This window comes from Stegodyphus dumicola, chromosome 3, assembly GCF_044657685.1.
Source record: "Stegodyphus dumicola isolate Sdum_Otavi_A_Nest chromosome 3, ASM4465768v1".
Taxonomy (NCBI): Eukaryota; Metazoa; Arthropoda; class Arachnida; order Araneae; family Eresidae; genus Stegodyphus; species Stegodyphus dumicola.
The window spans coordinates 21821727-21835512 of record NC_140770.1 but is presented as its reverse complement, the minus strand read 5'-3'; the positions used below and the strand labels follow the sequence as shown (position 1 = coordinate 21835512).

General features: G+C 35.1%; 1 protein-coding gene across 5 annotated transcripts in view; it reads right to left on the bottom strand.

Annotated features, from left to right (window-relative positions):
* The window catches only part of LOC118181861 (neprilysin-2-like), a 155840-nt gene that overhangs the window by 27829 nt on the left and 114225 nt on the right, over positions 1-13786 (bottom strand). For all 5 annotated transcript variants that reach the window (XM_085812634.1, XM_085812632.1, XM_085812635.1 and 2 more), the window contains 5 exons: positions 10810-10887; positions 10596-10702; positions 6290-6354; positions 1659-1710; positions 1462-1529 (listed from right to left, as the gene is read on the bottom strand). In XM_085812634.1, coding sequence (XP_085668760.1) covers positions 1462-1529; positions 1659-1710; positions 6290-6354; positions 10596-10702; positions 10810-10887 — 370 coding nt within the window. The remainder of the gene's footprint in view (positions 1-1461; positions 1530-1658; positions 1711-6289; positions 6355-10595; positions 10703-10809; positions 10888-13786) is intronic.

The following is a 13786-nucleotide window of genomic DNA, read 5'->3' as shown; positions in this document are numbered from 1 at the left end:
CAAAGAAATTTATTCTGACTGTTAAGTTCGCAGTTGATTCGTTTCGGTTTACAGAGAAAAACCTAATCTGTACTATACTTGCACACAAATATGTATTTCATACTTACATTTACTTCATGACTATTGTAATCATTTTATGAGATATAAATTTAAGATTAACTTTTAAGAACAATATATGTTGAATTTACTGCTTATACATACATCATAATATCAGTCTTCAGAGTAATATTAACAGTTTTTAGATTTTCAAGTACAAACGCTATCCCACAAAACATAGGCAAAGTAACAAGGCAAACGGAAGATTAGAACTAATAAAACGCCATTAATTGGTTCCGATGTATCGCTTCGTTTAAGAGTTATGCGACTTCATCTCTGACTTCTCTTCACTTTCGATTCAGCAAACTTGTACCATTCTCGAAACTGTCTACATAGAATATGCGAGTACCTCAGCATGTGTTTGTCAAGTTTAAAAGCTGCTGTTGCAGCAACTGGCAAATGATAGCACCAGACATATCCAACTGCTACCGAGAGGTTTCGGCTATATTTGGTTCACGAGGTTCGAAAATGCAGAAGCTAAAAGTTTGGGGAACTCCTCGATGCGCATGTTATTTGTGAAAAATAGTTGGGTACGAGCATTAAGTTACCTCACAAAGGTATTTCTCCCCGCCTTCTTAGCATGCCTTTGTGGTGTAGGGGTCAGCACGCTCGACGCGTATTTGAGAGGTCCGTGATTCGAGTCCCGGCGAAGGCGGTGCTCATTTTTCATTTTTCCTGCTTCGAAATAACCTAGTGTCTCTACAGCCCGAACTAAAAGGGTGGTGGATGATGATTCTCCACACCCAGGATTTAGCGAATGGGCCCTCTAAAAATCCCAGTCGCATTTTAAAAGAGAGAGTATATGAGGTATTTCTTCCGCCTTCTTAGCATGTCTTCGTACTGTAGTGGTCTGCACGCTGGACGCGTGTTCCAGAAACCGTGGTTCGATTCCCGGCGAGGCGTTGCTCGTTTTTCATCTTTCCTGCTTCCAAATAAATGTCTCTACCACCTTTACTACCGATAGCAAGGAGGACCATTTACTGGGTCAATTAACATATCGGCTAGGTAGCCTCATGCTTGAATTTATCTTCGCTTCAATAGTTACATGTTGTGCTCAAAAGAGTTATTTTTCTTATTTACAAATTTACGATTGTAGAGAAATTTTTAATGTTATATATGTTATCTTTACATATTTCCAGTAAATTTCGCAGTAGGATCTTAACAAGTTAATATGCACTACAGTTGCGCCTTGAAAGCTGTAATAGCAAAGGTATAAAATGTTTCACTTTCTCAGCTAGTGTCAGTACTCAGATTTCAAGGTAGTATAAGCATTATTTTTCATATCTTAAATTTTAGAAAATCAATTCTATAATCTGTTTGCTTTCAGCTATAATTAATTATAATTCATTTTAGAAAAATTCAAACCCATATCATCAAATCCATGTGTAATTTCGTGGCCAATAATGCTGCCAATGGATCCAAAGTTTAGATACCTAAAATAAATTTTGAAAATTATAGCAACCATATCCACCACTTTTAAGTATGTTTTTAATCAAATCACATGATTACAGATAAATGCACGTCTTTTAAATTTTTATTTCAGGAAAACTCTAATAACTTACTTTGGTCGATCATTACCGTATAAGGGTTCTTGTAAAACTCCTGCAGGAAATGCTATAAAAAAGTTTAAAAAGACTGTACTCATGTAATCAAAATAAACTCAATTAAAAATTTTACTCAATTTAATATTTTGAATATTAATAAATGACTTAAAATTACCCAACGATACTCAAAGCAGCCATTTCTTTGTACACTTTTAATTGCTTTTATTGTTCCATCGAGACAAGGGATCATTTTGTAGTTTAAGAGGACTCATACACCTTAAAACCCATAAGATTTCGAATATGTAACTGTTGCAAGAATTGGGATAACTTATTTATTTTAAAAGCAATTACTTCCATCTTTTTACAGCTGACTACGTAATATAGCTGCGATCTGAAATAGTAATCAGAAAGTTTGTGTTGACAGAAATATTTTTATAATTTAATCCGCTTTGTGACAAAAGTTTTCGTCATGTTCCCACCTTGCGCGCACAGTTTAAAACATCCTGTTGCATAATTTAATTCCATATTTAATATATAGCTTTTATAACATTTGGAAACTACTTTGAACCAAAAATTCTAAGAATTTCATGTTAAATTTTTATTTTATTTGGAGTTGAGTTTATAAAATGTGTTTTATTAAAAAAATCTGCAATGTTTTCGTGCATAAAATTTTTTAATATTAAAATATTCATCAGATTTTTGGTTCAGCTAGAAAATATAAAGAATTGCATCAAATTTCAAGTATGTACCATTAGTCATTTTTAAAATACCATGCGCGCAAGGTGGAAAAATTATAAGGTATTTCTCTCGCCTTCCTAGCGTGCCTTCGTGGTGTAGTGGTCCTGCACGCTGGGCCGGTATTTCAGACGTCCGTGGTTCGATTCCCGGCGAAGGCGGTTGCTAATTTTTCATCTTACCTGCTTCCAAAAATATACCTAATGTCTCTACAGTGGCGCCCGAACTAAAAGGGTTGTGGATGAGGACTTTCCACACTCAGGATTTGGCGTTTGGGTCCCCTAAAACCTCAGTCGCCATTAAAAGGGAGAGTATATAAGGTATTTTCCCCGCCTTCTTAGCGTGCCTTCGTGGTATGGTGTCGCTGGGCCCGTATTCCAGAGGTCCGTGGTTCGATTCCCGGCGAAGACGTTGCTAATTTTTCATCTTTCCTGTTGCCAAAAATTTACCTAATGTGTCTACAAAGTGACTGTACTTTAATTTTAATACGCTTCGACTGAAAGAAAATAACTACGTTCTTACGGTTAAACATCTGTTTCACATAAATAACGCAACGGGCGGATATAGCGTCAGAAGCATCTAAAAGCACTTTTTGTAAACGCTTATGTGATAAGTGATCTTTGAAGCAATGAAAAGCTGAATGATTTAAGCGTTTATTAAATCACTTTATCAGAAACATGCTGAGTTAGCAGCGTAATACCTGCGCCTTTAAAACACTTATTTGAAAGGCATTTTTTTCTTTTTATCATTTCTAGGTTTTGCACGGAATTAGTCGAATTATTAACTTTATATTTTACTAAGCTTTCAAAACTTTGAACACGAAAGATGTTTTTTTATAGATGATTAGGGGAAATATTAATTTGCAGGCATGGCGTTGAATAAATTAAAATAAATTAAAATTAATAAATTAAAAACTGCAGTTAAAAATATATGTTACGGTGAAACACCGAAATCTGGAGAATGTCGACTTTCACCGGTGAATATCAACATTCACATAGTCGCTTGGTGTATGTCCGAAATATTTTCCAAATACTCTTATTTCTGACTTACACCGGTGAATGTCGACATTCACCATGTGCCAATAGTGAATGTTGAACATATAAGAATATTATATTTTCTTCTCTAATCCAGTCTCGAAAAAACGTACTTGAGACTTAAAATAAGAACTTAATAATATAAGAACTTAAAACACGCAGTACATTCAAGAAGAGAAAGGAAAATAATAGAAGTTAAAAACTTAATAAATTATGTAATTCCAATTTTATTTATTGCAACAACTTAAACTATTGTTACACTTTGAATTGCACAAAAGGTCCTTGCTTTTACAACTGCATTGATCTGTGGAACACTTCCTTTTGTAATGACAGCATGTACATATATTCCTCTCTTTTCGACCTACACCAGAGCATATATGTGATTGTCATATATACACCGGTGAGGGTCCGAATGTACAAGAATGTAATGCTATATTCGATCTTTCACCAACGCATTTGGTGAATGTTGACATTCTCCGGTGAAAGTCGACATTCTCCAATTTCAGTCTTTCATGGTAACATATACACACTTTGTAATTCCGAAGACAAAATTTATATTGGAGTTACCGCACATAGGTAAGTTCTATCCGACAGTTCGAAATAATTTGGAAGGGTGAAGTCATGCAAATATATGTAAATTTTAGTATGGTTTATCAACAGAGCTGTACCAGGTGGCGAAATATTTTATGAAATAGTAGATGAATATACTTTTACATGAACATGGAAATGTTATATATGGTCTTTATATTTGAAAAGTAAAAAATGTATTTCTACATGTAATAAAAGGAAGAGTCTGTTTCTGTATGGTGCGTGTCTTTCGTTCTGCTGCACGTAAGCTAATAGACCCGGGGCTACGAAATTGGGTACATAGGGGGTACATCTGGACAAGTGCCAGTCCACCTCGAAGCGATTTTTTCAAAGTTCGAATAAGCTTTTTTTTTTTTTTTTTTTTTTCCAGTTTTATGATTTTTGATGAAATGGCATCAAATGGATGGTATGCAGCAACAATGGCACAGCCATTGTTGCTGATATATCCCTGTTGCCATCGTTGCTGATATCAACACTGTTGTGACTCGAAAAAATGAGAGCGATTATTCTGCGCAGTTTTTAAACTTAATGCTTATCTTAAATACTGGACGTTTGTTTTCCGGTACATTTAAAAGCCAGAAGAAGGCTGGCCGCATAGCGGCTAGTAAGTCTATAAAAACAATTTAATGTTTTCAATTAAATGTATCATAAATTAAATTTTAATTAAAATCAATCAAATTAAAAAGCAAAGCGAATAAAATTTTGAAGAAGAGCATCTGTTTCTATTAAATATTATTAGCTTAATTTATAAATTAGTAACAAAAAAAATTAAATTTATAAGAGAAACATCTTTTACGCTACCGAATGGCAACAAAGTGGAATGAGTAATGAAACAGCAAGTTAACAGCGGACGCCATTTAAAGGAATCAGCGCGAAATCGCATTTCGAGGCTAAAGCCATTTTTGGCTAATAAGTAAAGTCTTATACCATAAAACATACCTTAAGTGGGGATCAAAGAACTTCGAATAGTTTCTACGATTGCAAATTGCTTGCAGGAAATTGAGTTATGGGTGCTTATTTTGGCTACCTGTCAGCGCATATCGGCTAATACACAAGTACTTTAATTTCTACTTTGCATTTTACAGATATATTTAAGCTACCGTTAAGGAACGTGACAGTAGTTTTTCCCTTAAAGAACTTATCTTTAATTCTAGTACTTATCTTTAATTCCCCGAAAGAAGCACTGGTTCTGTTATCGAATTTGACAACCCTTCTCAAGCTGAATGATTAATAATTTTTTGAGTATGAATTTTGCTTCTATTTGCGATTTGTAAGAAAATTGAAAGTCTAAAATCAAAACTTTCTATTGCATTATACGCAAAATTCACGAAAATACAGAAATCAGAAATGTCAAATGTTTCGTGTTTGTATCAAAATATATCATGTGTTACCGTGAAAGACCGAAATTGGAGAATGTCGACTTTCACCGGAGAATGTCAATATTCACCAAATACGTCGGTGAAAGATCAAATATTTCTTTACATTCTTGTACATTCGGACCCTCACCGATGTATGTCGACAATCACAGATATGCTCTGGTGTAGGTCGAAAAGAGAGGAGTATATGTACACGCTGCCATTCCAAAAGGAAGTGTTCCACAAATAAATGCAGTTGTAAAAGCAAGGGTCTCTTGTGCAATTCAAAGTGTCATAATAGTTTAAAATGTTGCAACAAATAAGATTTGAATCACATAATTTAGTAAGTTTATAACTTCTATTATTTTCCTTTCTCATTTTGAATGTACTGTGTGTTTTAAGTTATGTTCTTAAGTTCTTATTGAGTTTCAAGCGCGTTTTTTCGCGAATGAATTACGGAGAAGAAAACATAATATTCTTATATGTTCAACATTCAGCATTAGTACATGGTGAATGTAGATATTCACCGGTGTAAGTCAGAAATAAGAGTATTTGGAAAATATTTCGGACATACACCAAGCGACTATGTGAATGTTGACATTCACCGGTGAAAGTCGACATTCTCCAGATTTCGGTGTTTCACCGTAACACATCCACAAATTAAAAAGTAATTATATTCTTAAAGAAAGGCCTTTACAGTGAGTGATATTATTGGAGTCAGAGGTCACTTTGTAGATTTCAACGTGAGATAAAATGCTTAAATTATCTTTGCTTTTTATTCAATGCTAGAAATATTAACTTTTATATTAAGTAGCAATGTTCAGTTTGGTGGAGAAGCAAGGCTCTCTCTGATTTACAGATTCAAGTAATTATTATCTTATTGAGTGTTAAAATTTCGAAGTTCAAATTTAAAGAAAATGAAAGAGGAAGTGCTTACTCATGCTGTTCTCTAGAAAACTATAATAAGCATTTACTATAACTACCATTGCGTAGTTCTTCCACCTGCAAATAAATAGGTATCCATATAATTATGTTGGTTTTAATTGGTAACTGTCTATGTGTGACAGATTTAAATTTAAATTTGCTTATTTATTGACAGGTAAATTCCCAAATATAAGATCGAAGAATGAAAAATGCAGAAAAAAATGCCACAGATTTATTTTTATTTTCATACTTAAATTTTAGTAGCAATAAATACAGATTAAACGCAAATCTTTTTAAGCACTCACTACATAAATAAAACTTCCGGCTGCTTTTACTTGATATAATACTCTTATTAGTTCTTTATATAACTCAGCCTCTTACCGCTTTCTGCAATCAAGGGCAGTTATACCATCATGGTGGGGATTTAAAGTTACATTGCAGCCGCGTGGACTACCGCGAATTTATGAAACTACCGCGATTTTCTAAGCTTTTACAAACATCGGTATTTTATCTAATGGCAAAAAATGCTACAGCTTCGAAATTCTGTTATTTTTTTAAATTTTTGTTGTAAGGTATTTTCTCCTTCCTTCCAGCATGCTTTCGTGATGTAACGGTAGCACAATCGGCACGTATCGAGAGGTGCCTTCGTGATGTAACGGTAGCACAATCGGCACGTATCGAGAGGTGCCTTCGTGATGTAACGGTAGCACAATAGGCACGTATTGAAAGTCCTGGTGAGGGTATTGAACATTTTTCCACGTCTCCTGCTTCGAAAAACCCAATGACCATGCACTGCTACCATTGCTGAATATTTTTCCATTCAGATACTTTCCATGCCACCTTACATTATCATCCCCCCTGCAAATAGAATTCTGTACTAATTTTTACACATAATCAACATGTTAATTTTTATGTTCAGCATTCCTTGTGTCAACCCCACAACAAACCAAAATTAAGTAGATTTAAGTAAAGAAAGCGAATGACATTTACAGAAGGAATATTGACAATTCAGCAAGTGGAGCTATAACTTCTATTTAACTTGCTGATTAGATAGCTGAAATGATTTGTTGAAAACCTCCTGCTTAGATAGCTGAAATGGATGAGTTCAGGCATTTTGTCAATAAAGTTAAACCTCCCATAACGAGTCATTCACGTAACGAGCAAAATGAACTTTTTTTAATTGCTTTTTTATCCAATGGCGGGAACTCGCCTATTCAGCACTGTCCACTCTTGAGGCTAGACGTGGTAGCCATTTTCTTGTGGAGGGTACCACCTCTACCTCCTATGACGAGACGAACAGTTACAACCCTGCCTTCTCCGGGATTCGAACCCGTGCCCTTCGCTACAGCGCTAGGCTTCCGTAACCACTATACCATCTAGACGGATGGAAATGAAACTTAAAAAACGAGTTTCTACAGAAGCAGAGTTTCTCAGAAGTGATGTGGAGACAATGTGACTATTCACAGCTGGTTCACCAGCGGCCGAAAGGTAAAAGCCGCTGAACACTGGTAATCGGTCCGGGGTTCGAGTCCCAGCGAACGGGCTGGCTGCATGGGCGTTTTCGCGGTTTTCTCAATGGATACGAGCCAGTTTCCCTTAAAAAGACCTCCACGGGGCATCCCTCCCTTTCCGTGTAGTGCCTAAGGGTGGAGCACGTAATAAGCAAAAAATGTGACTTCACAAGCAGGATTAAGGCCATATCTTGGTTAAAGCTACCCCGAACAGCGTTGCCGAAGGTGACTCCGAGGGGTTTGAAGCTTATATTAAAAGATATCGTGTAGTGATCAATGTTAAGGGGCTAGAAGTGGATATAGCAACGACATAGATGAGCTAGTGGAGCTACCGGTTGTAGGAGCTGACTACAAAAGACCTTATGGAGCTGCATTCTGTGTCACAGCAAAGAAGATGTGAAAAAGATTTCGTCAGGGAAGAAGATGACAGCCCCAACAAAGCAAGAGGCTTTCACTCAAATAAGAGAGATGCTTTCAGCATGTCAGATTGCTGTATCCTGCATTGAAAAGCATCACCCTTATAAGGCAGTAGCTATGCGAGTTATAAATTTATTTAACGGTAATTGCTGTGTCTCATTTTCACGAAATATTGTAGCGTAAACAAATCATATGTTTTTAGACAACTCAGCTGCAAAAAAGAATGTATGAATTACAATTTTATAAATTTGAGTATTTGTTTTTCGGAATGGAACACGTTATCCTATTTTATATTGATTCCTATGGAGAAAAATTATTTCGCTTATCGAACATTTTGCCTTATAAGTAAGATTCGCAAAAGAATTAAACTCGCTAAGCGAAGTTCCATTGTATTTACATTTAGACATCACGGAGATTTGAAGCCTGTAATCTACTATTTGATTTGTAATTATTTAATTATTGAGACCACACGAAAAGGAAGATAATAATTATTTTTATATTATTACATATGTAGAGTTTATTATCTCGTAAATAAACGTATTTGTGGATTTTAAAGCAAATGGTTTTCAATACACTTACAGTTTTCAGAGAAAAGCAATTTTTTATTGTTATTTTAATGCTAAGTTATTGTTGTATTCGGATAGACTGTCCTAGATTCGTAAAGGAAATTCTAAATTAATATTCCGTGTTTAATAAAACGAAGAAATATAATAAACTGTCATTTTTTTATGAAAAATACAGAAAAGCACCTAAATTATGCCTTTCTCAGTTAAGGAAAAAATAGATGGCAATTTTCATTTTACGACAAAAAGGAAAAGAGAAAGACATGAAAGAATGATCGGCATTGCTTAACGCAGTTATTGCAGTTAGCTTTAAAGTTACTGTTACGTTAGCAAATTAAAATTTCAAAGCATTTCATGATTATCATCATTCTTTATGATGTAATTAGCAGATGAAGAGAAGATATTCAACCAAAAAATAGCAATTTAAATTTAAATTTGCCGCTTTTTGTGAAAATGAATATTAAAAAGAAGATAAGGAAAAATAGAAAATGTGCTTAAGGGATTTTCTGGTGCAATTAAAATGTATTTGGTTGCTAAATATCATCTTGTACGACACTCAAGGTACGTATAAACTTATATGTAATTTTCTCGAAGTAATGTTTATTGCTATTACGCGGAAGGCGATTATTGGATTATCGCAAAACATAGAAAGGTTATGTGCTTAGGGAAAAGACGTTTTAGATGTAAGCTAGTTACTTCCTTCTCCCAGAACGCCTTCGTGGTGTAACTGTTAGCACATTCGGCGCGTATTCGAGAGCTCCAGGTTCGAGCTCCGGTGAGGGCATTGCACATTTTTCACGTCTTCCAGGTTCAAAATAACCTAATGACTGACCTATTTGACCAGGTTCAAAATAACCTAATGAACGATTAACCACCAGTATTTAGCGAATGGGTCCTCTAATCACCAGTCGCCTTTTAAAAGGGGGGGTATATAAGATATTTTCTCCCTCCTTTCAGCATGCCTTCGTGGTGTACCGGTTAGCACACTCGGCGCGTATTCGAGAGATCCAGGGTCGAGTCTCGGCACATTTTTCACGTTTTCCAGCTTCAAAATAACCTAATGACTCTACATAGAGAAACTTACATGTGTTCACGTTGCACATGGAACCCGCCTCATCAGACAACCTATGCTCAAAATTTCAACCCGATTCGAACTATGGGTATTCAGCCAATTCACCGCGCTCATATTTACTATGAATGAGTTTATTACTATGAAAGTGGAAAACTGCTAGATCTATTGATATATGAACTACACCACTGAAAATTTATAAAAAAGGCTGCCAGTAGTCACGGGGCTACTATCACTCAAGCTCTCGTTCTAGGTACTACAGAGTCTCTTCGCCTTTTCAGTTAGAAACTGTGCATACGATATTTCTGCTCATATATTAGAATTTGCAATTATCGTTTGATTCTTTTTTTAATGTTATTGTGACAATTTTTGGGCATAATTAGAATTTTAATTTTCGTTACCCAAGAACGGTAGAAAATTTTCCTTTGTGAATTAATTGCTTCCCTCCAAATCCGTCAGTTCAAATAACGCGTATTTGATTTCGGTTACACGGAAACGTTCTAGTATCTTAAAGAAAAAAAGTCTCGTTTTAGAATAATAAAAGAGAAAAGAACGCACAAAACTGAAGCAAGATTCCCGAGCGATAGTATTTTCATTTTTCAATAAGCTGAGAATTATTATTAATAGCATATCTTATGTTTCCAATCCCGAAGACTTGCTGTGTGGCTTCAAACTCTTAAGTTTGCTGCTCTTACAAAATATAATTTTTAGCAAATTCGCAGTAAATTATAAGGTTCTAGAAGTTAAAATTTTACATACAGTCCTTTTATGGAAGGTTTTCGAAGAAGAGAGAAACTCTCGTCAGTTTCCCAAATGTCTAATTTTCTTCTCATGCCGAAATAACTTTCGCTGGTGTTAAATTTCAACTGAAAAAATAATGGAGTTTGTTATTAGATCTGTAAAAATCGCATAAATAAAAATTTGTTGTAAAGTTTTAAAATAAGCACAAGCGTATTACTGTAGAAGTACTTACGTCTTTGTATAAGTCAGATACGTAAGAATCATTTAGGAGCTCCTTCGGAAAGCCAATATGTAAATGCATGGCTTCAGCCTATAAAAGGTAAACAATACATTTTCTCTTAAAGAATTCGGAAGATTTAGGATGGGCAATTGGATTTTGAAATGTATTTTACTCGTGTTTTAGCTAATCGAGTACAAATTTCTAGTTGACACGCATAGAGTGCATCTAAAACAAACCGGTATCATCTGACAATCAAAGAGTGGAAATGCTATATTTATGTCATAGTGTACATAGAGTACGTAGTATATATTTTCTCTGATGTCATGAATGGTAACATACTGCCCGGGATCTTTTAGACTTTTATAAACCGTTTCTGAAACAGTGGCACAGTAATTTATCGATTTCAGGCAGTTGCTCCGTATGCAAGGTCCAGATTAACCGCATCAGATATATCTGTCAGACATCATATCACATATATCTTTCAGACATTTGTAAAGAATCAACACCGCTTAACCTACGAAGAAACGTATATAGTTGGCACTTCTGGACTTGTCTCATTGGGTACCATTTCTGAAACAATGGCACAACAGTTCTTCCATTGCAGGCTGTTCCTCCGCATGCAAGGTCCACATCAGCCGCCATTCGTGAATTCAACTATCTTACACTCTCCGCATCCAATTACATTATTCTAACTTCATCCATTAAAGTAAACATTTATAAAATACAACAACAAAGCGGACGCTCTCAGGCCTCATGTATGAGCGTGGAACTTCGAAATTCAGCTGTTACTTCTGTTACATCATACGTACCAGAAGAAACAACAGTGACTGCAATTGCTGTAAATAGTCACGAGTAACCTATGAAAGAAACGTAAATAGTTGGAACTTCTATCGGGTACCGTTTCTGAAACAATGGCACAACAATTCTTCCATTGCAGGCTGTTGCTCCATATGCAAGATCCACATCAACCGCCATTCGTGAATTCAACTATCTTACTACCTCCGCATCAAATTATCTTATTCTAACTTCATCCATTAAAGTAAACATTTATAAAATACAGCAATAAAACGGATGCTGTCAGGACTCATGTATGAGTGCGGAACTTCGGAATTCAGCTTTTAATTCTGTTACATATGCACCAGAAGAAACAATAGTGACTGCAATTGCTGTAAATAGTCGCACTCGTGACATTCTACAAAACAAATAGCCAAGAACTGTTAATAATTTCCGGAACCTTTGCAAGGAATTAAAATCAAACATTTTTAAAGAAAATTCTCAAGCAGTTATACTTCACAAGGCGCAACAACGAATCACTTGTAAGCTAATATTTACAACAAACCGAAAAAGTAATCATCATAAAGAGTCATAAAGAAACGAAATACTTAGCAATGATAATCCACAAAATTTTTCTCAGGTTTTCCACAATAATTGAAAAAACACAATCTCCTTACCACGAGATTCCAAAAAATGCAAATCTCAAATTGAGGTTAAGAAACAACCATTAACGAAACTGAAAAAAAATCCTATATAAAGCATCGGATTGAGCAATTCCTTTGTCAGAAGAGAAACGAATGCTCATTAACAGTACATAAAAATTAATCCTTTTCAACGTATAGCCTAATTCTACTTCTGCATTGCAGATATTAGTAGGTGTAATACTTTTGCATATTAACTATTTGAATCAACTAGAGCCAAAGTCCCGAATCTTACCCCCTTTAAATGGTAGCTCAAAGAAATGAATTTTGTTCTGTAGTGTCTAAGAAGACACAAGAAAAACCGTTCTGTGAAATTTTGTCGTCTGGTTTAAATGCAGTTAGTTTTCCTGCATCACACTACGTTCTCCATATCTGCGAAGTAGGAAGCCTAAACTTCGTAACCTATGGTGTCGACACTCAATTGACTTTTAAGGCATCGCATTTACCACTGGGATATGTACAAATAGAACGAAGCACAAACAGTCCTTTTTCGCAGTATATACACACTTGACGCTGTTTCTGAAGCAGTTTTGTTTTTCAACAGAGCTCCCCAAAAGGGAAAATTCCTGAGGTTAAATTTTTTCTAGCACTGATTGATAGAGGCTGTTTTGATGTGGGAAAGAAAGTATACTTTGGAGTGAAAACTGGAGGTATTTATTCCTTGCGCTCGGTCTAATCATATGTTATGCGTTTGAGGACCCACAATATATTCGGGGAATCACTGCGTGATGATGTTTCTTATTCCAAGGTAGCTCACACGAATTAAGAAGAGGGTTAATAGCCTGACTAATGTTTTCCACAACAGTTTAAACCCATTCAGTAACTGAACAGGTAATTCATATTTCGATTGTCGTCCAGCTAAAAGTCAGTAACTGTACCTTTGTATCATCTAGCTTTAAAGGATGATATCAATCAAGAAAATGATATAGTCTGTGCATACTTGAATAATAGGCATAAAAAGATAATTAAAACATGGAAAAGGCGTCTATTAAGTGAAGACAGTATATTTCAATTAGAGGTAACTGTAATACAGATAATACTAGAATATGAAAAAAAAGAAAAAAATGAATAATTAATCATACTAAAATCAGTATTTTATGCCATATGTCATTATGAACTCATAACATAATTGCTCAATAGGGAACTGAATTCCTAAAATATTAAAAAGTTGCAAATACCCGTAAATTATTAACTAATGGATCAAAGAACATGAAAGAAATGATGGAAGTAAACAAAATACAAAATATAAACATGAAAACGAAGCTGCAGAAGACACAGCAACAATAAAAAGCAACAATATTCTTTACGTAACAGGACCAAGAAGTCATCTCCCTACCAATCTGCAAGAAACTTCAGTGCCAATATTGCAGAAGAAGTTGAATATCATGCAAAAGAGAAAGATTAATTTCATTATATTTCCAATTTTATGCTAATAAACTAATAACTACTCCACAGATTGTTGAGTTATGTCACTGAATAAAGCATTTCCTACCTTCCTTCTTTCCAAAAGCATT